At 41.2% G+C, this 21,005-nt stretch overlaps 2 protein-coding genes across 5 annotated transcripts in view; one reads left to right on the top strand and one right to left on the bottom strand.

Moving 5' to 3' along the window:
- Positions 1–20,510, bottom strand: part of HP1BP3 (heterochromatin protein 1 binding protein 3) — a 36,943-nt gene extending 16,433 nt beyond the window's left edge. Inside the window, exons 1-8 of one of the 4 annotated variants that reach the window (XM_052654848.1) lie at positions 20,401–20,510; positions 14,988–15,180; positions 14,445–14,544; positions 11,099–11,252; positions 9,691–9,850; positions 6,534–6,677; positions 4,353–4,433; positions 3,509–3,663 (exon numbers count right to left, since the gene is read on the bottom strand). In XM_052654848.1, the coding sequence (XP_052510808.1) occupies positions 3,509–3,663; positions 4,353–4,433; positions 6,534–6,677; positions 9,691–9,850; positions 11,099–11,252; positions 14,445–14,544; positions 14,988–15,083 (890 nt within the window). In that variant the 5' untranslated portion in view covers positions 15,084–15,180; positions 20,401–20,510. Of the gene's footprint in view, positions 1–3,508; positions 3,664–4,352; positions 4,434–6,533; positions 6,678–9,690; positions 9,851–11,098; positions 11,253–14,444; positions 14,545–14,987; positions 15,181–16,220; positions 16,263–20,400 lie in introns of those variants that run through there. The other 3 variants (XM_052654864.1, XM_052654857.1, XM_052654873.1) reach the window with 3 other exon arrangements.
- LOC128061425 (uncharacterized protein C10orf95-like) lies at positions 20,002–21,005 on the top strand. The gene is made up of 2 exons (XM_052653746.1): positions 20,002–20,186; positions 20,300–21,005. The coding sequence occupies exons 1-2, from the start codon at positions 20,002–20,004 to the stop codon at positions 21,003–21,005; spliced, it is 891 nt and encodes a 296-aa protein (XP_052509706.1).

Genomic DNA, 21,005 nt, shown 5'->3' with positions numbered 1-21,005 from the left:
GCTGGTACAGAGACTTGACCAGCAAGTAAGTATGTCAAAGACTATGAACTGATTACTTCTATGATTCCCATTTCTTTGGCACTTTATGGATGGTCCTCGAGATTCTCATACTGAGTGAAGTAAGACAGACAGAGAAAGACGAACTGGCCACTCTGAAGACCACTGAGTGCTTTTCTGAACATGTTGGCTTCTGAGTTGAAACCCCAACAATTCTAATTCTATACCTCAGTAATCCAAGGGAAACACTGGTACTAAACTATAACAGGACAATGTGCACCCAGTACAAAGACTGTCTATCAAAGACTCTGGATTACAAACACAATTTCCCAGAAGTCAACACAGACCTTACAAAAACATTCAAAACATAAACCTGGGGAATTACAAATTTAAACAAATTAATGTGTCTGCACGAATCCACAAGGACATGTGACAATCTAAATAATCAGTCTAGTAATGAAAATAAAAACAAAAATAAAGGGTACCTAATTAAACTTGAAAGCTTTTGCACAGCAAAGGAAATCATAAACAAAATGGGAAGAAAACCCTCAGAATGGGAAAAAATATTCACAAAGAAAGCAACTGACAAGGGATTAACCTCCAAAATACACAAACAGCTCATGCAGTTCAATACAAAAAAAAAAAGAATGGAAGATCTAAATAGACATTCCTGCAAAGAAGACATATCCTATGAAAAAATGCTCAACATTATTATTAGAGAAATGAAAATCAAAACTATGAGTTAACACCTTACTCTAGTCAGAATGGGCATCATCAAAAAACTACAAACAATAAATACTGGAGAGGGTATGGAGAAAAAGGAACCCTCCTACACTGTTGGTGGGAATGTAAACTGATACAGCCTCTACGGAGAACAGTATGGAGGCTCGTTCCTTAAAAAACTGGAAACAGAGCTACCATATAATCAAGCAATCCCACTTCTGGGGATGCATCTGCAGAATATAGCAACTGGAAAAGATACATCTACCTCAGCGGTCACTACAGCACTATTCACAATAGCCAAGACACGGCAGCAACCTAAAGGTCTAGCAGCAGAGGAATGGATAAACATGTGGCATGCGTATACAATGAGATGGTCTTCAGCCATAAAAACGAGCAAAATAACACCATCTGCACAATACGGATGGACCTAGAGATTCTCATACTGAGTGAAGTAAGACAAAGACGAATATACGGTTATCTCTTATACGTGGAATTTAAAAAAAAGGTTACAAATCAGCTTATCTATACCACTGAAACAGTTACAGAGTAGAAAATAAACTTATGGCGGGGGGCATAAATTGGAAGAATGGGATTGACATATACACCCTACTATATATAAAATACATAACTAATAAGGACCTGTTGTATAACACAGAGAGCTCTGTAATGGCCGACATGGCAAACTGAAGGGGAGAAATTGGAAACTGACATCTTCTTGGGCTCCAAAATCACTATGGTGACTGCAGCCATGAAATTCAAAGACATGTGCTCCTTGGAAGGAAAGCTATGACAAATCTAGACAGCATGTTAAAAAGCAGAGACATTACTTTGTTGGCAAAGGTCCGTCTAGTCAGTTACGGTTTTTCCGTTAGTCATGAACAGATTGTGAGAGTTGGACCATAAAGAAGGCTGAGTGCCAAAGAATAGATGCTTTCAAACTGTGTTGTTGGAGAAGACTCTTGACAGTCCCTTGGACAGCAAGGAGATCAAACCAGTCAATCCTAAAGGAAATCAGTTCTGAATATTCATTGGAAGGACTGATACTAACACTGACGCTCCAATACTTTGGCCACCTGATGCAAAGAGCCAACTCACTGGAAAAGACCCTGATGTTGGGAAAGATTGAGGGCAAGAGGACGAGGGGGCGTCAGAGGATAAGATGGTTAGACAGTATCACTGACTCAATGGACATCAATCTGAGCAAACTCCCAGAGACAGTGAAGGACTTTGGCGTGCTGCAGTCCATGGGGTTGCCAAGAGTTGGACATGACTTAGCAAAAGAACAACAACGTAACAGATTTAAGTTTGCTGTACACCTGAAACGAATACAACATTGTAAATCAATTATACCCCAATAAAAATTTTAAAAAAGATTTGGAGTTATTAAATTTTCCAAACAGTGATGACATTACAGTGGCAGTTTTTTAACAAATGAATTACTATAAAAATTCTCTCAGAGTTTTACCTTAAATGTTTGAATGATGAAGATATTATGCTGTTTCTATGTAGAAGTGCTACAGAAGCCTGAATTCTCCTATATTCTCGATTATAACTCTAAATAAAAAATAATGAGCTACCAACCAGTTCATTCCCGTCAGCATGGCTACTGTCAAAAAACAAAAACAAACAAACAAAAAAACACCAGAAAGTAAGTGTTGGTGAGGATATGGAGAAATCAAAACTCCTGTGGCCTGATGGTGGGAATGTAAAATGGTAATAGTCACTGTGGAGAATGGTGTGGTGGTTCTTCACAAAATTAAAAATAGGATTATCATATCATCCAGAAATTCCACTTCTGGGTATTTGAAAACAGGGTCTCAAAGAGATATTAATACACCAAGGTTAACAGCAGCATTATTTCACAACAGTTAAAAATATGAAAGCAACCCAAATGTCCAATGACAGATGAATGGGTAGACAAAATGGAGGGAGGGAGGGGGGGGAGAGGGGGAGAGGGGGGAGAGAGGGAGAGAGGGAGGGAGGGAGGGAGGGAGGGAGGGAGAGAGAGAGAGAGGGGGAGAGAGAGAGAGAGAGAGGGGGAGAGAGAGAGAGAGAGAGAGAGAGAGAGAGAGAGAGAATGCACACACACAAATATTCATTCTTAAAAAGAAATTCTGACACATGCAACAATACAGCTGAACTTTTAAGGACATTATGCTAAGTGAAATAAGCCAGCTACAAAATTACTGTATGCTTCTATTTATACGAGGTAGGTACCTACAGCAGTCAAAAACCAGAGAGATGGAAAGTAGAATGGCGGTGGCCAGGGGTGCGGGCTAAGGGGGGACAAGGAGTTCTTGTTCACTGGGGACAGAGCTACAGCTTTATAAGACTGAAAAGAATGCTGGAGATGGGTGGTGCACTGGTAGCACATTATTAAAGTGTTTAAGAGCACTCAACACTGTGCTCTTAAAAATGGCTGACAAAGTATACTTTACATATTATGTGTATTTTATCACAATAAAAAAGTGAAAAAATTTAGTAACAAGCAGCTGAAAGTACATGGTTTAATGCAGAATATTCTAGCAGTTGACCATGAAAAGTTACTCTATGGTAGTCTTATGAAGGTCAACATGTGGCTTGAGTTTCAAAAAGAAACTACATACGGAGATATGAAAAGGAAAATATCATGGGACAAAAAAAGAAACCCACAAATAAAAGGTTTTATTCCTACCTCACCTAGAAGTAATCTTAAATGAATATTTAATCTCTCTCCTTTTTCATGAAAAAGGGGCTAAGGAAGTAACACAGACATGTGTGCTCTAAAGCCCAGGCCTCTGGCTTTTACCTGATGTCCACTCTAAGTTTGGGATAATACTGAGACACGTATTTCCTGATGAGACTGTAGGACGCTTCTTTAGGTTCACAAAGGCGAGTAAAGGCCAGTGGGAGGATATCCTCCAGTCTTACTTGTGGTTCTGGATCCACTGCAGAGCTCCTGTTCTGAAATGTAATACCAAAATGATCATCGTTGCAGGTCTCTGTTCTATTGCTTCTGTATTCAGCACAAGGGCTTTCCCTAGCTGACTGCCTAATCAACTCGCCGAAAGAAAAACTAACCCTTTTTAGCACATTCAAACAAATCACAGCACCATGGTGTAATGCCACTTGCGTGGTGATTTCTTTCAGGTAAAAATTTCAAACTTGGACAGTTAAAAATATATATAAAACTGTAAAAACAAAAACGTAGAGGAACAGTCATGATTTCAATCACTGACTCAGAGCAAATACTGCATATTTCAGTTATTGTATACCCTCTATACAACTTTCCATAAATGAATGTATGTGTCTGGGGGAAGGGTAGGATAGTTAGTACCTACACTGAAGAAAAACTGCCTCGAGGTATAGTACTTTTAGGATCTAATGTTGGGTAAAAATATACTTGTATGCCTCTTCTAGTTTAAAAGGTATTTCACAAAAAGGCAAAACACTGTAACTCATATAGCTGCCTGTGACTCAATATAGGGCAGTTAGACGCACAGCCTCTGGCTAAACAATATGAGCAAATGATTAGAGCCTCTCCAGGCCTGCACAGAAATGCCGCTCCCTGACCAGTGCACAGGGAACACTCACTAACACTGCACCGTTTAGCAGCACTACAGCGCTCGAGCAAACTGGTACAGACTTCTTACCTTTCTGTTTCTGGATTTCTGAGGTGGTTTTCTCGATTTCTGGACCACAACAAAACTCCCAGAAGCACCTTTTCCTTTTACCTAAAATAAATTAACTTTAGTTGCAATAACCAGTATTTTTACTTTAGATGATTCTGGTACTCATATTGGTAACTTTAACCAGACTAAATTACAGGACATGGTGATGTAAGAACTAATGTAACGCGCTGTTAAACTCTTCAGAGGAGAAAGAGTGGATGAGTCAAAAGACTTGGGATTGAACACTGTTTATGGTATCATCTAGCTATTCAATACTAGACAACTCATAAACCCTCTCAGCTTTTGTTTCCTCATCTACAAAGTTGGGGAAGAATGAAAAATGCTATTGTGACAGCAGGTTAAATAGTCAACTATAAGCTTTCAAAAAAAAAAAAGTTCCATGGAAGGAAGGGACATAATCTTTTCGGAAAATGAGAAAACCTCTACCTTAAAAGGAAGACAGTTCCTTGGCAAAAGTTCAGAGCCTACTTAATCTCAGGCCACAGTGCTTCCCACAGTTTGTCCATTAGAGATTATTACTGCATAAGGGAAAAGTTATCTAATTTTAGACACTGCACATGATAATACGTGCAAGTCTTACCACATTTCCACAGTTTACAAATCACTGTCATAGAACCTCAGGTTAACCTGAGTCTTCCACTTTGGTTTTACCGACACCACTAGGAATACAGCAATCAAATGCTTTCAGTCTATAAATTTGTTGAAGCATCAAACAGAGGGCCAGCCTATGAGGCAAAATAGGTCACAAACTATATCTTCATGAAGATAAACATGAAGCTAGCTCATAAACTCTGCTGACATACACTATGATACAGGTCTCTGGTTCTAATTATATTGGTTAGATAATTCTTTTTATGCAATGGTTACTTTAAAGGCTATTTAAACATTAGATTTACAACATTTGAGAAAGCTGGAATATAAGCTCCACAGCAGGAAACTGTCTTCCCCACTGATGGACCTCCAAGCACCTGGTACACAGGAGACAACTCAATAACATATTTGTGAAATTAAGTACTCATTGAAAGTTCCTAAAAGTTTAAATGGCTGAGGGGCACAGAACTCTGTATTAATCAAACCATGCAGAAAGGTTCAGAAAAAAGGCAACAGGACTCTGGGACTGCAGTGAACTAGATCCTCAGAACCATCTTTGCTGCTACCACAGGACCTCAGCAGTTACTTCATCCCTCTGGACTTCTGAATGTGTAGACAAGAAAGTTCATTCTGGCATTAGAGTGTCATGACCTTAAGTAATGTGGAGTTTAAAAAAAAAACTGAGGTACAGGGGATTTACAATACTGTATTGTACAGTCTCAGGTACGTAACAGTGATTTATATTTTTACAGATTAAACTCGATTTAACATTATTGTAAATATTGGCTATATTCATTATGATGTACAAAGCATCCTCAAAACTCTAAGTAGTGCTTTGATGTACTATGCAAACTAATATAGATTTATACCCGAAATCAATATTGGTTTTAGTATTATTCTCAATTTACTCAAGTTTTGATGCTTCCAAAAGCTTTAACAGATAGAGATACTAGTAAGTTAAGATAAACCTATTTACAAAGCTTAGTTATGATGAGCACCCGTCTAGTCACAGAAATTAGGTTTTAAAACTAACAAACCTAAGACAAGAACAATGATCTTTTTTGTGCTGCAACAGGCTAGCTCAACCCCATTTCTCACCGTTAGCACTACATAATCTTAAGCACAAGCAGCCCCCAAAGGAAATCCAATTAAAAGTACAGGCAGGGGTTTTCCCTTGTGGTCTGGTGGCTGAGACTCTGTGCTCCCAGTGCAGGGGATACAGGCTTAACTCCTGGTCAAAGAGCTGGATCCCACATGCCTCAACTAAAGATCCTGCATGTCACAGCTAATATGTGGTACAGCCAGATAAATAAATACTTAAAAAAAAATTGTACAGGCAGCTAGAAAAAATTTACACTCATATTGCTTCTGTTCTTTAGAATACTTATTAAAGCTAATTGGCACCAGTGACTTTGTAAAACCAGGTTAAGCATAAGCCCTTCATCATTATGTCATCTTATTTTAACTAACTCACAAAGCACAAAAAGCCTAAATGTTACTATATATGGATTTATAGCTAATATATGCTTATTACAAATAACCATTTAATACCTGTTTGATAACACCTCTATTTAATTCTCTTTTCAGTGCCTGTTTAAGGAGGTAGCCCCTTCTCTCCAGCTCCAAAGAAGGGTACTTATGGATGATATATTTTCGAATAGCAACCACGGACGCACCACTCTTCTGGAAGCATGCCTAGGAAACAGATTATTAAACCATACACATTAATTTAAAATCGCTGTTTCTCATGTGTTTTCTGACACGTATGTTTTCAAAATAAATTATTTTGGAAGCAAACTTGATAATGGATGATAAAATGGTAGGAAAGAATGAATAATATTTCTGGTAACTTCAGTTCATCATGACTGTGGAGAAATACAGAATTAGCAATATTTCTGCAACAATTTTAAATTGTTCAAAACAGCCAAAGAGAAGATACAACATGTGAACAATGTTCTATGTTAATGAAGAAGCTCTTCCCACTCTAATACTATTCTGTACCTAGAAGACATCTTTAGCATGAAAGGAAGGAAACCAGGACATTCTATATAGTGTGTAGGTTCAGATTTGGCCCGCTTTACAGAATTAACTTTGGCTCACCAAAACCAGTATTTTTCTGCAGGCTTTGTGTCAATGCTAGCAGATAATATAAGCAAAGACAATCTGAATAAATGGCATAAAACTGGGTTTACAAATGCAAAGCTTTAAGGGGCGTTTTGGACAACAATGAGAGCATTCAACTGCTATTTCAAGTGCCCTCTTCCTTTTCCCATGCTATTTCTCTGTATTTCATCTGACTAATGTCCATGGAAGATTCAAGCAGGTCATTAGGCCACAAAGGTAGCAATTTTTTTTCAAATGCTTTACATTTTGAAATACCCACGCAGTATCTGTTGTCCACCAATTTTGTGTAGCTGTTACCTATAAATTGACCATAGGATTCAATAATTGCTATTGGATGAAGACTTGGGTGAAAGCTTATATACTGACAGTAAAGCAAAATGTCACAGACAAATGGACCAGGAAAGACTGTGTAACACAAAACAGGTTAATATGGACTGTGTTAATAAGGATCGTTTATCTCAAGCAAATGTCTCCAACCCATTACAACCGATTTAAGTTTACTCCTGATCTTACAAGAGAACACAAAGTAAAGAATATCAAGCCGAAAAGAACATTAAGGTTACAACAATCCCCTGCTCCACCAAATTGATAATAAGATGAAAATACATACCATCTATTTGATAATGATTTAATTCAGAAAAAGATATCAGTGATCTGAAATTATAATTTGTTACACTGCATGGAATACACATGATCCACTGGATAAGATCTTACAGAGAAACACAAATGAACATTTTGGTCAACCCAACATATATCTTTCATTTGTGTAAATATGCATAATCATATTTAAACTATTCTTTAGAACTACATATACTGTTTAACTGTTTTATTATTTTAAAATTTTAGCCTCTTCTTCACCTTCACCATAATCCTGCTTCAAATCTAAGCTGAGTAATCACAGCTCAGCTTGCTTAGTGAAAGTCGCTCAATCCTGTCTGACTCTTTGCTACCCCATGGACTGCTAGCCTCCTCTGCTTACCCCCTCGGGGGTATTCTCCTGGGGGGATTCTCCAGGCAAGAATACTGGAGTGGGTTGCCATGCCCTCCCTCCAGGGCATCTTCCCAACCCAGGGATTGAACCCAGGTCTCCCAAATTGCAGGCTGATTCTTTACCTTCTGCGCCACCAGGAAGCCCAAGAATACTGGAGTGGGTAGCCTATCTCCTCTCCAGAGGATCTTTCTGATCCAGGAATCGAACTGGGGTCTCCTGAATTGGAGGCAGATTCTTTACCAGCTGAGCTACCAGGGAAACCCAATCACAAAGTGAAATCCTTAAAAAAAGGCTACACAAAAAAACAGAGTTCTCACTATAGTCAAGCTATCTAAACCAAGGAAGTTTTCTTAATGAGTTGAGAGTAATCTTGAAGGAATGCAGGGAGAGGGTGGAAGGTAAACTCTTTCCCAGTTTCTATGTCAGTGCTGTCTTCTCAAATTCTAAGCATGACCAGTAGGCTCTGCTTTCCTACCTGTATCACTTTCTGTTAAGTTCACCTAAAGCCCTCTCCCCCCAGTTCTGCTTCAGAGCCTAGCAAAAGGAAATCAGAGTCTATGGCTTCTGTTTTAACTATTCTTGTCATGTGATCACGTAAAATAAACACAGCAAAATTATCGAGAAAAATTTACACACAAAAAGGCAAGGTCAGATGAGAAGATTCCTTTAAAACAGGAAAACAGTATCTGATGATCACACAAGCTAATCAAAGTTAGTGAATTATAGTAAAGTTATAAAGCTATGGAAGGAGGATAGTTTTTCCAAGTATTTTGGAATGACTAGGTGATGAAACCAAGTATTGAGGTTTCTAAAAGTTTCCTCTAAGTTTTCCTGTAAGTTTTCTAAAAGTTTCTATAAGTTTTCAGGTGTGAAAGATAACCAGCTACTAATGTTAGACATAAGCTCTGAAAGTGTACCTAAGGATAGTATGCTGCTGTTGTTTATTCGCTCAGTTGTGGCCAATTCTTTTGCATCCCCTTGCACTGTAGCCTGCCAGGCTCCTTTCCATGGGATTTCCCAGGCAAGAATACTGGATTGGGTTGCCATTTCCTTCTCCAGGGTATCTTCCTGACCTAGGGATCAAACCCCCATCTCCTGCACTGTAGGCAGATTCTTTAGCACTGAGCCACTGGGGAAACTGTAAAGATAGTATACATTTTAAAAATAAAAATTGTCTCTATGTTACCCTGAGTAATAATTAGATTTCATAAAGGCAAGGACTCTGTTTGTCTTATTCTATGCTGTATCACTAGTAGGATTACCTGATACAGAGAAACTAGTCCATAATGGTGTGGTGAATAAATTAACATGTTTAACCTTCAAATAAAAACTACACTTAAAAGAAACTCAGTTAAAAAAAACCTAAAAACTAAAAATACTTGCTATAGCAAATTTGTGTTATTAAAAAAATTAACAGTGCTCACCAAATGTGGTATTATAAAAACATGAACTTAGCAATGGCTCTCTTCTATTTAGATCTCTTTTAGGAAGCAGAGCAAGATTTCTGATGTCTGCACAGGAGTATGCCATTTTCAAATACGCAAGAGACAAACAGAATAAATCTATGATGAACTGCTTGAAATAAAAACTTGCCTTAATGGCCTCAGTTAGGATTGCATCCATCTTGGGACGTGGGGAGGAAGCCATCGGTGTTTGTTTCTGGGCCCTGGCTAGCTGGCTGGCAGAAAGGGTAGCCCAGGAAGGTATTGTTTTTTTCACTTTCTTCTCCTTTTCTTTAGACTGATCTTTCTCACTTTAAAACAAAGAATTGTTATTATGCAAGATAAACTTCAGAAAGAAGTATAAAGTCAGAAAGAAGACTGGCGAGAAATAAAAATCAATGTTTTAATTCATTTCCACACTAAAGTGATATGTAAAGTAAGCATTTTACAAAATAAAACATTTTTTAAAAAATTGGGTACTATAAATGAACCAAAAAGGTGTGTTCTCTCAGGTGCACACAGGAGAGATAACTAGCATGAAGGGCCAGTACATAAAAGAAACGAGAATTTTAAAATGTATTCCAGTAACAACTACAACAGATGCAATTCAGTACAGTGCAAAGAACTCAAGCTCTGAAGTCAGAAAACCTGGGTTTGAGTCTTAGCTCTAACGTTTACTAGTTATGTGATCTTAGCAAGTGACCTAAGCCTCAGTCTCCTCAGCTTAAAACAGAAACATGACACAAAATACTTCACAGGATGCTTCAAGAAATTATGAGATTATGTTTATAAAAAGTTTTGTGAATCACAGAGCATTATACAAATTTCATTCTAAGTAATAATAAAAACATCCCATGCACCTAAAATACAGGGTTAGCTGCTAAAAATTCCACAAACATTACAAATACCTATGATAACTGGGATGAAGGATGAGAATGCCACCTACAAGGTATAGTTATTTTTAAGTCATTCTTTCATTTTAAAAATAATCCCTAACTGTTCTCACCAATTATGAAAAGAATGAAATGCTATCAGCTGTCCTGCAAAAAATAATTTTAATTAAAAAAGAATCACCATTACCCTGTAGATTATTGAGAGCAAATTCTGCTTTCAGATTCTCAAAGTCACCCTCCAACTGAATACTTCATCAAATATATACAGAGTTTTAGGTCACTCTAGCAATGTCCTGGTGTAGATTAATGCTTTCTAACATAAACATGTAAAAATAACTCATGCCTGGCACAGAGGGAGAAATAAAATGATGTATCTCCCAGGTCAGACTTTTAAAGTCACACTTCATTTCTTACTGAAAAATGCGTTCTGAAGCAGAGAAAAATGAATTATACATTAGTCAAACCATTGTTCTAACTACTACGAATTCTAATAGGCCATACAACTACATCATAAGCTATTTCAAAAGATAATTCCCCCAAAAGTAAATCTAAATATCATGTATCCAGCATAAATTAACATTATACCACTTAAAAAAAAAAAAATCTGATCTCTACTCCTTTTATATAGTCTTCAATTATAAAAAGCAAGAAAGCTTGAGTGCTTACTCCTTTTTGGTTTCCTCAGAAGGCTTGTTTTCTTCCTTCTCTTCATTCTCAGGTTGCCCCTTTGGCTGCTCTGTCTCACTAGATGTAGCAGGTGGAGTTGCATTCTCTTGTTCCTCTACAGTAGAGATAGATTCCTCTGAACTTGCATCTGGTTCTTAAAATAAGCCAGTAAAACAGGTGAGTAGAATTGCATCAAGTAAATACATTAGAGCCTGAGTCAATAAAAGGATAAAAGCTCATCTCTTTAAACAGGTTAAGTCAACTGTTCCAAGTAACAGTTGTATTCTAAAATGAGTAAATGTCTACGAGTACAGTTTTTTCCTTCCTATCACTCAAACTGTCTATATAATGGGTTGCCGATCCAAACCATTATGTGAGAAAAGGAAAAGGATCAGGAAATTACACAGCAAATGAAACTCTTTTATCCCAAATCGAATCTGTTGATTGTTCTACTCCATAATATTAAGGATAAGACTCATAATTAAGAAATTAGCCATTTCATAGTTGAATAAGTATTAGTAAGGGAATAAATAATAAAAAATTAAAACGAAATTTTCAAGTCAAATGATTGGGCAAGGGTAGAAATATGAATGGGGGAATACCAAGGTCTGTCGGTCTTTTCTCAGGAGGTCTCTTTGAGCAGCTATTATGAAACACAGAATCCCAGGAAATGATTAAGCAGAGACTATGAAGAATGTCAGGGGCCAAAAGCAGGCAAAAAGGAAAAAAGGATATGCTTGAAAAGTTTGGTCATTTAAATTATGTGAACTCATTACTGGCACAATGAATTCTTTGGGGCCCTCACACAAATATTTCCTTCTCTAGTGGGTCTTCCCGACCCAGGGAGTAAACCCAAGTCTCCTGCACTGACAGGTGGATTCTGAGCCACCAGTGAAGCCCATATTTCAGGACAGTCAATTGTAATTTATAAATCATCCTGGATTATGCTCTTCAACCAGAGATGCAGGTAAGTCAAAAATTCTCCTACATATGTTCAGCCAAAATCAAGGCTCTAGGATCAGATGTATCTGGATTCAATTTCAGGGTTTCTAACGTTCTAGTTCACATTATCTTGGGGCAAGATCTTTGACACTTCTGAGTACTCTTCCCTCACAGAGTTGTTATAAACACTGTATAAAATGGTTTAGGGAAAACCTGTAGGCAGCACTTGTATACTATGATTCCCATCTCCTTTGGCCTCTTCTGCTGCTTCTATAGCTGTTTGGCAAATATTAAGGCTAGAACTTTACTGTAACAATGGTATCTGGTGATACAGATAACTACGAAATATATATATTTTTAATCCTGATGCACCTTTTATTGCCCTTTGTCTCAACTATTTGGCCTAACTGTCCCACCGAACTGGCTGTATAACAACTGTCATGGTTACTGATTTTTACATTCAGTTCATCTCAGTCGCTCAGTCGTGTCCAACTCTTTGTGACCCCATGAATCGCAGCACGCCAGGCCTCCCTGTCCATCACCAACTCCCGGAGTTCACTCAGACTCACGTCCATTGAGTCCATGATGCCATCCAGCCATCTCATCCTCTGTCGTCCCCTTCTCCTTCTGCCCCCAATCCCTCCCAGCATCACAGTCTTTTCCAATGAGTCAACTCTTTGCATGAGGTGGCCAAAGTACTGGAGTTTCAGCTTTAGCATCATTCCTTCCAAAGAAATCCCAGGGCTGATCTCCTTCAGAATGGACTGGTTGGATCTCCTTGCAAATCCAAGCGACTCTCAAGAGTCTTCTCCAACACCACAGTTCAAAAGCATCAATTCTTTGGCGCTCAGCCTTCTTCACAGTCCAACTCTCACATCCATGCATGACCATTGGAAAAACCACAGCCTTGACTAGACGGACCTTAGTCAGCAAAGTAATGTCTCTGCTTTTGAATATACTATCTAGGTTGGTCATAACTTTTCTAGAGCTAAGAGTGTTTATTGAGCTTTCTCAAATGGTAAAGAATCAGCCTGCAATGCAGGAGACCTGGGTTCGACCCCTGGGTGGGGACAACCCACTCCAGTATTCTTGCCCGGAGAACTCCACGATGGAGGAGTCTGGCCAGCTACAGTCCATAGGGTCACCAAGAGTCAGACACAATTGGGCGACTAACACTTTCACTGTAACAACAGAGTTTGTAACAACAACAAATTGAATTTCACTTTATGTTCTCTTAAAAGTTTATGGTTTAATAAAGGTTCAGGTGCTCAGCTGATAATGAGTATGTACTACATATGAGACATTATTTCCAACTCATTAAACTAGTCTATCTTTTCAGATTTATAAAATTTAAAACATGAGTGAAGTCCAACCATTTTCATACATAAAATACTATATAAAAGGACAGAGATAAGACAGATAAACAGAACTTGTGAAGTCTATTATTGGTCCTTTATAAATTCTTGGTTGACTTTCTTAATACAACTGAACACTCGTGTATTCTGAAAACTCATGTTATCAGTGACTTCAACTGGCTGTTAAATGTAGATTAAGGTAGGCCATCAAGTGGTTTATCCCAGTGTTGGACAAAATAACCTTCCCTCCAACTCATCGGCAACTATTTTTTTTAATATGCTAAATTCCCTTGTCTCCTCACTGCCTTAGGCCAGAGTACCCAAGATGCTTATAGTATTCATCTGAGGATTCTGAGCCCAAACTCAGGCTTAGCTGGAAGAGTCTATCTCTGGTGCACCAATGATAAAGGCAACAAGGGTGCATGGTTTCTTTTATTCATAATATATGCTGGTCAGCAAATATTCAGTTCTAATAGTTGTAACAGGGGCAGCACCATGTGCTCAACCCTGGCAGAGAAAGAAGAGAGGAAGAGGTGACGAGAAGAACAAGAAAAGCAGTTACACTCGAAGAAGCGGCCAGAGATACCATGAAGGAGCCCAAGCACTCCAGATCGATAGTCCTACCTTCTTCTACGTTCCCAGCTCTATCTGGCCCATCTTCTCTCCACCAACACCAAAGTTACAAACCAACACTTTAATCACCCATTTGCTCCCTTAAGGCCTCCTCATGACTTCTGGCTGAGCCTTCCACCCAGTCTTCCTCCCCATGACACTGTATGCCCAGAAGCTACGCTTTTGACCATTTCTGTTCTCTCCAACCATCTTCCTATTTTTAATTCCAAGAACATGAAATTTTCACCTTCTAAAAATCTTCAGAGACAAGATGAGATTCTTTCTTTGCCCAGAGGGTCCAGAAATGACATACCAATTGGTACCACTTCTCTCTCTAAATGCTCCCCACAAACACTTAAGTTCAAGGGAATTTATGGGACACTCTAACCTAGAGCAGAAACGCTGGCCTTTTTAAGCTGTCCACTGCTTTACTTTACCTGGCTTTTCTTCTACTCCTTCAGCAAGCTTGCTCTTGGGAGGAGTTTCCCGGGTAGAATTCACAGCTCGACGAATTGGCATGGTGTTATCTTCTACCTTCTAAGAAAAGAAATGGCCATAATCACACATGCAAAAACAATTTATCTCTTCTTTCTCAAGGGGGGCTAACTAGGTGTCAGAAGATGTAGGAGAATTCTTCAAGTCGACTCCAGGATCTGATGCAAATTACTTTTTTACAAGTTTTTTTGAAATGAAAATATGATTCTTAAGAAGTAGTTTTCAAAATGTTTTATTTTAGCTTGAATTTCAAATGGAAATAAGTAATTATACTTGATTTGAAATAAATTTAGAAGCTTGGAGGTTTTCTCAGGAGTTTGAGGGGTAAGGGAAGATGAAAAGAACTTTGTATCTATTTGATGTTTTTAGATTCATAACCCAGACTCCCCAAAGCAGAGGAAGGAACAGGTACCAAGAAAGACCCAGCAGGGCCTGAAGTCAGGGACTGATCCAAGAGTGAGCTTCAAGAATGTGTCAGCCCCTACCTCACCTAACTTGTCCGCGTGGATCAGCTGAGCTCCTACTATAAGTGGGAGTGCCTTAGGATGGACGAGTTCACCTTGAGACGTATCAGTCGCCATTTAAAATAATTTCTAGGCCCGAGTACAGGTTACACTCTGAAGCCTCTGCTGTTAACCACAAGGATTTTTCCTAATGGTTTCAGTGTGAAGCATCAACCTAAAGCACAGAAAAGACCTGGTGTGAAGATTACAGAAACAACACTAAACTAAAACGTCTAAACTTAATATACATTCAAAGGGGGGAAAATTCACTATAAAGCTTATAGTTAAATGACAGATGACTTGGTCAGTTATCATTCAGAAAGATAAAAATTACTATCAAAATACACACTGTGTAAAGCAGCGACTAAGACAAACGCACAAGCCAGAGCAGCTGTTGCACCTTCCACATGAACAAAGGCAGCAAGGACAAGAAAGCCCACAAAGACCTAACCCCATCCTGTCTCCTCCTCCTATCAGAGCTCCGAGTAGACTAAAAAGACTCAAAGTTTCATCTATGTTTACTCAAAGACCCTTTTACTAAAGAGAGAAATGTTGTTCATGTTTTCAAAGGGGTCAGGAAACTTAACTGCAAACTTAACTCCATCTCCATCAGAGAAGTTATACAAGGACAAAAATACTGCTGAAGAACATGACAGTCTAAAAGCCTCCAGACTCAGAAAAGCAAATTCAGACCATCACCTAGGAGATTAAGCATGCTTCTAAGACCCTGTCATTATTTTTAACGTTAAGCAAAATTAGCACAAAAGAACAAAATTAAATATTGAAAAATAAAATCTATGTAAGATCACTCAAATTTACCTAATCACTTAATACCCTCTGCTCCCCCTATCTCACCTGAGAATCAAGGACACTTTATAATAAAAATTTCGCCAAAAGAAAAGAAAATGATCAGTTAGGTGTTTAGGTCTTTGTGCTAATGAACATTAATGAAGAATTGGGCAAGAGGAGACTAGTCATTCAACTTCTGCTTTAAGCTCTAAACTTGTCTAGGGATTTAAGAGCTTTCAATTTGTCAGGTAATAGTTATTAACTGTTACAAAGACTACTTAAAATGCGCATATAGAAATTTATGTCAAAAACTATAAAACACAGAAATAAAAACAGTTGTTTTTTGGGGGCTTTGTGACAACCTAGAGGGGTGGGATGGAGTGGGAGGTGGCAGGGAAGCTCAAGAGGGAGGGAACATATGCATACCTATGGCTGATCCATGTTGATGTACGGCAGAAACCAACACAATATTGCAATTATCCTTTAATTAAAAATAAATAAATTTAATAAAAAACAAATATACTTGCAAAAAATTTTTGTTTTCTAATCTGTGGGCTTGAGGGCATTATTTAGGTTTGTGAAAGCTAAAAGTCTATCTTGGAAAAATTTCAATACATAAACTTGCTTACTCATCCAACTAGCACTTACACAGTAATATACTTTCCTTGATTAAAAAAACCCCACAAATCTGATGATACTTTTCATGTAAATACCATTCAGAAGCACAATTTCACGATCAGATTATTCTTGGTAAAGTGATACTGCGAATTCCTTTCTTAACCCATGATAATACTAGCCAGGCTGAAAATGATACTGTGAAATTAGCAAAACCTTCAGGAGTCTCTGTTTATAGAACATGTTTTAAAAGAATATATGTTCTCCGTGTAAATAAAACACTAAAAAAAAGTCAAAGCCTTTCCAGTCAACTCTATATTTACTAATTGCTCAAAATTAAAACAAGTTTTAGAAAGGGAGTGGGGGTGCAAAGAAGTTATTCTCAATGCCAAAATGATAAAATTGACTAAAACCAGGGCAACAAGTACATGGTCCATCAACACCCGACATCATTGACCTGAGGACAAGAATATCAGTCTAAATTAGGTCAGGTAAGAAGCATGCCCAGGTGGAGTAAGTGAAAAATAAGTTGGTGTGCCAAGGTTCCTGGATGCATCCACCACAATAACAGATGTGGCCACTCTCCTGCTTCAACCTCCCCATCGTTCTCCTCTCTTGCCTCCAGACACTCAGACTTCTTGCTCCTCAGTGTGTGTTCTGCGCATGCTGTGACATTCTTTCCCTAGATACTTCAGTTACGTTCAGTACAGTGTCACCCCCTCAGAAAGGCCTCCCATACTTCTTTTTCTTCTTCAGGTTTCTTCATAGCATTTAACACCGCTTGTAACTCAATATATGTCTATTTGCTTGTTTATTATGTGTCTCTCCCAGCAGAATTAAGTACTTCAAGGGCTGGAACTAATTCATCACTGCATTCCCAGTACCTAGTAGCATGCCCAATACATAGTGGGTGCAGCATAAATACTGGGGGGAGGGCTTCCCTGGTGGTCCAGTGGTTAAGAATCTGTCCTGCAGTGCAAGGACACTGGTTGGATCCCTGGTCCTGGAAGATCCCACATGCTGCAGGGCACAACTACTGAGTCCACATGCCTAGAAGCGGTGCTCCACAACAGGAGAAGTCACCACAATGAGAAAGCCCGCACCCAGCAACAAAAGTCCTGTGCGGCCAAAAAAAAAAAAAACCAACTGAGGGGCAAATGTTGAACGAACAATGACACCTGGCAGTACTTATTTCTATGTTCAACACATGTGAAAAACACTTAAAAAATAAAAATTTAAAACAATATAAACATTAAGAAATGTTTGCCTCAGCTCTGAATTTCCTTAATAAAGGTCATGTAACTTAAGGCTCTCTTTGTAATAGGTTGGTTAATGACTTATTTCCTCAGTTCATGGTTCATCACACAGCTGACAAAACTATCTGGATGGTTAACCTACAACTGCCTTAACAAGTACCTATTAATTTAACTGTTGATGCTGCGCTTCTGAATAATCAGACTTTTAAGACTGCCACACTTGTTCCCTGACAGGGGTCTTATCTGGCTGATTCACTGCCCTATACTTCCTGCCCAAGAAACATACTAGGCTCCAAACAGGTGCTCTACAAATATTTGTTAAAGTGAAAGAATAAATGAAACTTGAAGAAGTTTTTCATCTGGGTTCTTACATGTGACAAACCAATCTCAGTTTACCTGTGGTGTGCGTGGACTTCCTGTGGTCATTAACCTGTTTTTGTTTTCTAAGTATAATGTCAGATGAACAATACAAAGATCTGCTTTTGTCAAGGGAAGTGCTAAGCTGTTTAAATACAGGCAATAAAGAAAAGGTTGTAAAAGTAGAAAGTCTATAATTTCAGAGTTTTAATTTACTTTCTCTATCTTAAGAGCAAGCACTAGAAAAATAAGCAGGAGTTCAACAATGTATTTCAGTTTTCTGATATCCTTGAAAACATGCATTTTAGGGAAAGTACTATTATTTCATATTTTACCGTAAAACGTCTGCCAATACATTACATAGTATAATGTCATTAGCCTTGCACTGATTACACTAAATTGTTCCCAATCTAAAGTCTTTCACTATATTCAAACTTACGGAGTAATGTCACAAAACATACACCTATAATTTGCTGGAAACTTTTTTTTCCACTTTTATATTTCCAATAAATCAGTATTACTTAATTAGTATCTGTCTCCGACACAGATGTTCTGGACACTATGGGTACCTCCTCCTAAGATAAGGACAATCTAACTGGCTGAAGAGTGAGAGTTTTCATCTATACACGAAGAGTTCAGGAGCTTCCTCCAACTTCTCGCCCTCAATCTTCCAATTCGACAAGGCCAAAAATACCCTCTAAAAATGTTACTTCTACTCTGAAACATGCTGCACTAAATTTTCTGAAAACAGCAATGAAATTTTAAAACTTCGTAACAGCTTCACATCTATACCAGATTAAACAAATCTTCCAAAGTCAAACGAGCCACCTCTAGCTTCACTCTAAGACAAGTCAGCTTGTCCGTGAAGCCCCAGGGGAATTCCCAGGGGCACTTCGAACCAGACCGTCACTTTTCAATGTAACATAAGGTCAGGAAGCATAACCGCAGTAAGAAAAGGTACACATGGAAAGAGGGGTCAAGTTCACCTTGGCCGTCCTCTGTGCGGGGGGACTGTCCCTCAGAGGTGTTTCGATCATAGTGTTAGTCGCTCAGTCGTGGCCGACTCTTTGCGACCCTATGGACTGCAGCCCACCAGGATCCACTGTCCAGGAGATTTTCCAGGCAAGGATACTGGAGTGGGTTGCCATTTCCTTCTCCAGGCGATCTTCCCGACCCAGGGATCGAATCCGGGTCTCCTGCACTGCAGGCAGATTCTTTACCAACTGAGCTACAAGGGAAGCCCTGTTTCGATCACAGACTAGCAGTCAATTCTTTAAAAAACAAACAAACAAAAAAAACCCTCTGATCTGGGGCCTCACTTCACCCCTCCTGCGTCCAGCTCTTTACAAACGCTCCTACTCACAGGCTTGACTATATTAACTAAATCCACCTCGTCTAAAGAGCAGTGAGTCACAAGCTCGACGAAAGCCATGGGAAGGGGGGTAAAAACGAAAGCTGAGTCCCGGGTGGTGGCGGCGGCGGCGGCGGCAGCAGCAGCAGCAGCAGCAGTAGCAGCGGCAGCGGCTTTTCAGGGGCGCAAACAGCTGACTCCGCGCCGGGCCCGAAAATCCGGGCGGAAAGACCAGCAGACAAAGGCGGGGAGCGCCGAGCACAAGGCGGGGGGTTGGGAGAAGACAAGAGAGCGGAGCCGGGATGAACCCGGCGAGGCAAAGGGCGGCGGGCTCAGCGCGAGCTCCGGCTCCGGAAGGCCGACGCCGAGACCCGGGCAGCGACCGCCCGCCCGCGCGCGCGCCACGCAGGAGGCGGCGGACCGCAAGCACCAGCCCCCCGCGCACTCACCGCTGGGAGCTCCGTAATGGCGGCAGCGGCGGCGAGGGCGGGGACCCCGGGAGGGTGGGGGGGGGGCGGGTCCGCCACAGCCAGTCACCGCCGCCGGCATCTTTCGAACCGGCTCCTAAAACCTCTGAGGGAGTGGGGTGAGGGGGGAGGGCGGGGGCCCCGCCGCGCGCCTCGGGAGCATGCGCGAGCCCTCAGCCAATCAGAGCCGGGCGGGAGGACGCCGGCGCAGGCGCGCTGCGAGGCTAGGCCCGCGATCAGGGAAGCGCTCCCTCACCTCTCCCCGGTCCAAACAAAACAAGGGCGGGAGCGCGCGCACGCGCGCGCCAGAGGGCCCCGGAGGCGGCTTCCACCAGAAGGGCAGGGGGCTCGGTTCACAGCGGGGGAAGGGGAAGAGGGGGCGGAGCGGCCGGGGAAGGCAGACAGAAAAATAAAAGGCACCACCTCCGGGGACGCGAGCGCCCCGCCCCCTCCTCTCAGGGAGCGGCGTCGGCGCCCCGGGCGAGCGGTCTCTGCCGCCCGCCTTCGGGGTCCAGCGGGCCTGCGCCCGCTGCCCGTCCGCCCGTTCTGTCCCGCGTTACCTCTGCGCTCCCCCCTTCCTGGCGCCCGCGTGCTGCGAGGCTTCTCGGCTCCGCTCCCGCCGCCGCTCGCCGCCTCCGCCACCGCTGTCCTCCAGGCCCAGCCGCCGAGCTCTGCCGCCCCGCCCCCCTGCTCGCGGCCCCGCGCGCGCGCCCATCCCTCACGCCGGCCCCGCCCCTCCCCTGCGCGCGCCGGCGGCCGCGCCCCCAACAGCCCGCGGGCGCGGAGGGAGCGCGCGAGACTCGTCTCCCCGTGGTCGGGCGCGCGGGGGCGCGAGAAGGCGGGCGGGGCCGGCGCGGGGGACGCCGGGGCGGCGCTGAGTGTCCGCGCGCCTTACGCCTGCGCCCCTCGGGTGGCTCCAGTCTTCTTGGCTGGCGTGGCTTCGGTGTCCTCGGGTTCCGTCCCTGAGTTTCGACTTCGGCTCCCCGTCTGCCTTTGGAGGGGATTGGCCTTTCCCGCTCCCGAGTTGAGCACAAGAACGACCCCCTTCTTTGAAGACGACGAAATGATTAGAAACCCAGAGAGCGGAGAGTGTGCAGTTACCTCACGTTCGTTCCTAAGAAGTCTCCTCACAGGACGCAGGAATGCCTCACGAAAAGAACTGTAG

This window comes from Budorcas taxicolor, chromosome 2, assembly GCF_023091745.1.
Source record: "Budorcas taxicolor isolate Tak-1 chromosome 2, Takin1.1, whole genome shotgun sequence".
NCBI lineage: Eukaryota > Metazoa > Chordata > Mammalia > Artiodactyla > Bovidae > Budorcas > Budorcas taxicolor.
The sequence above is the reverse complement of the archived record's forward strand: the minus strand, read 5'-3'. Positions and strand labels throughout refer to the sequence as shown.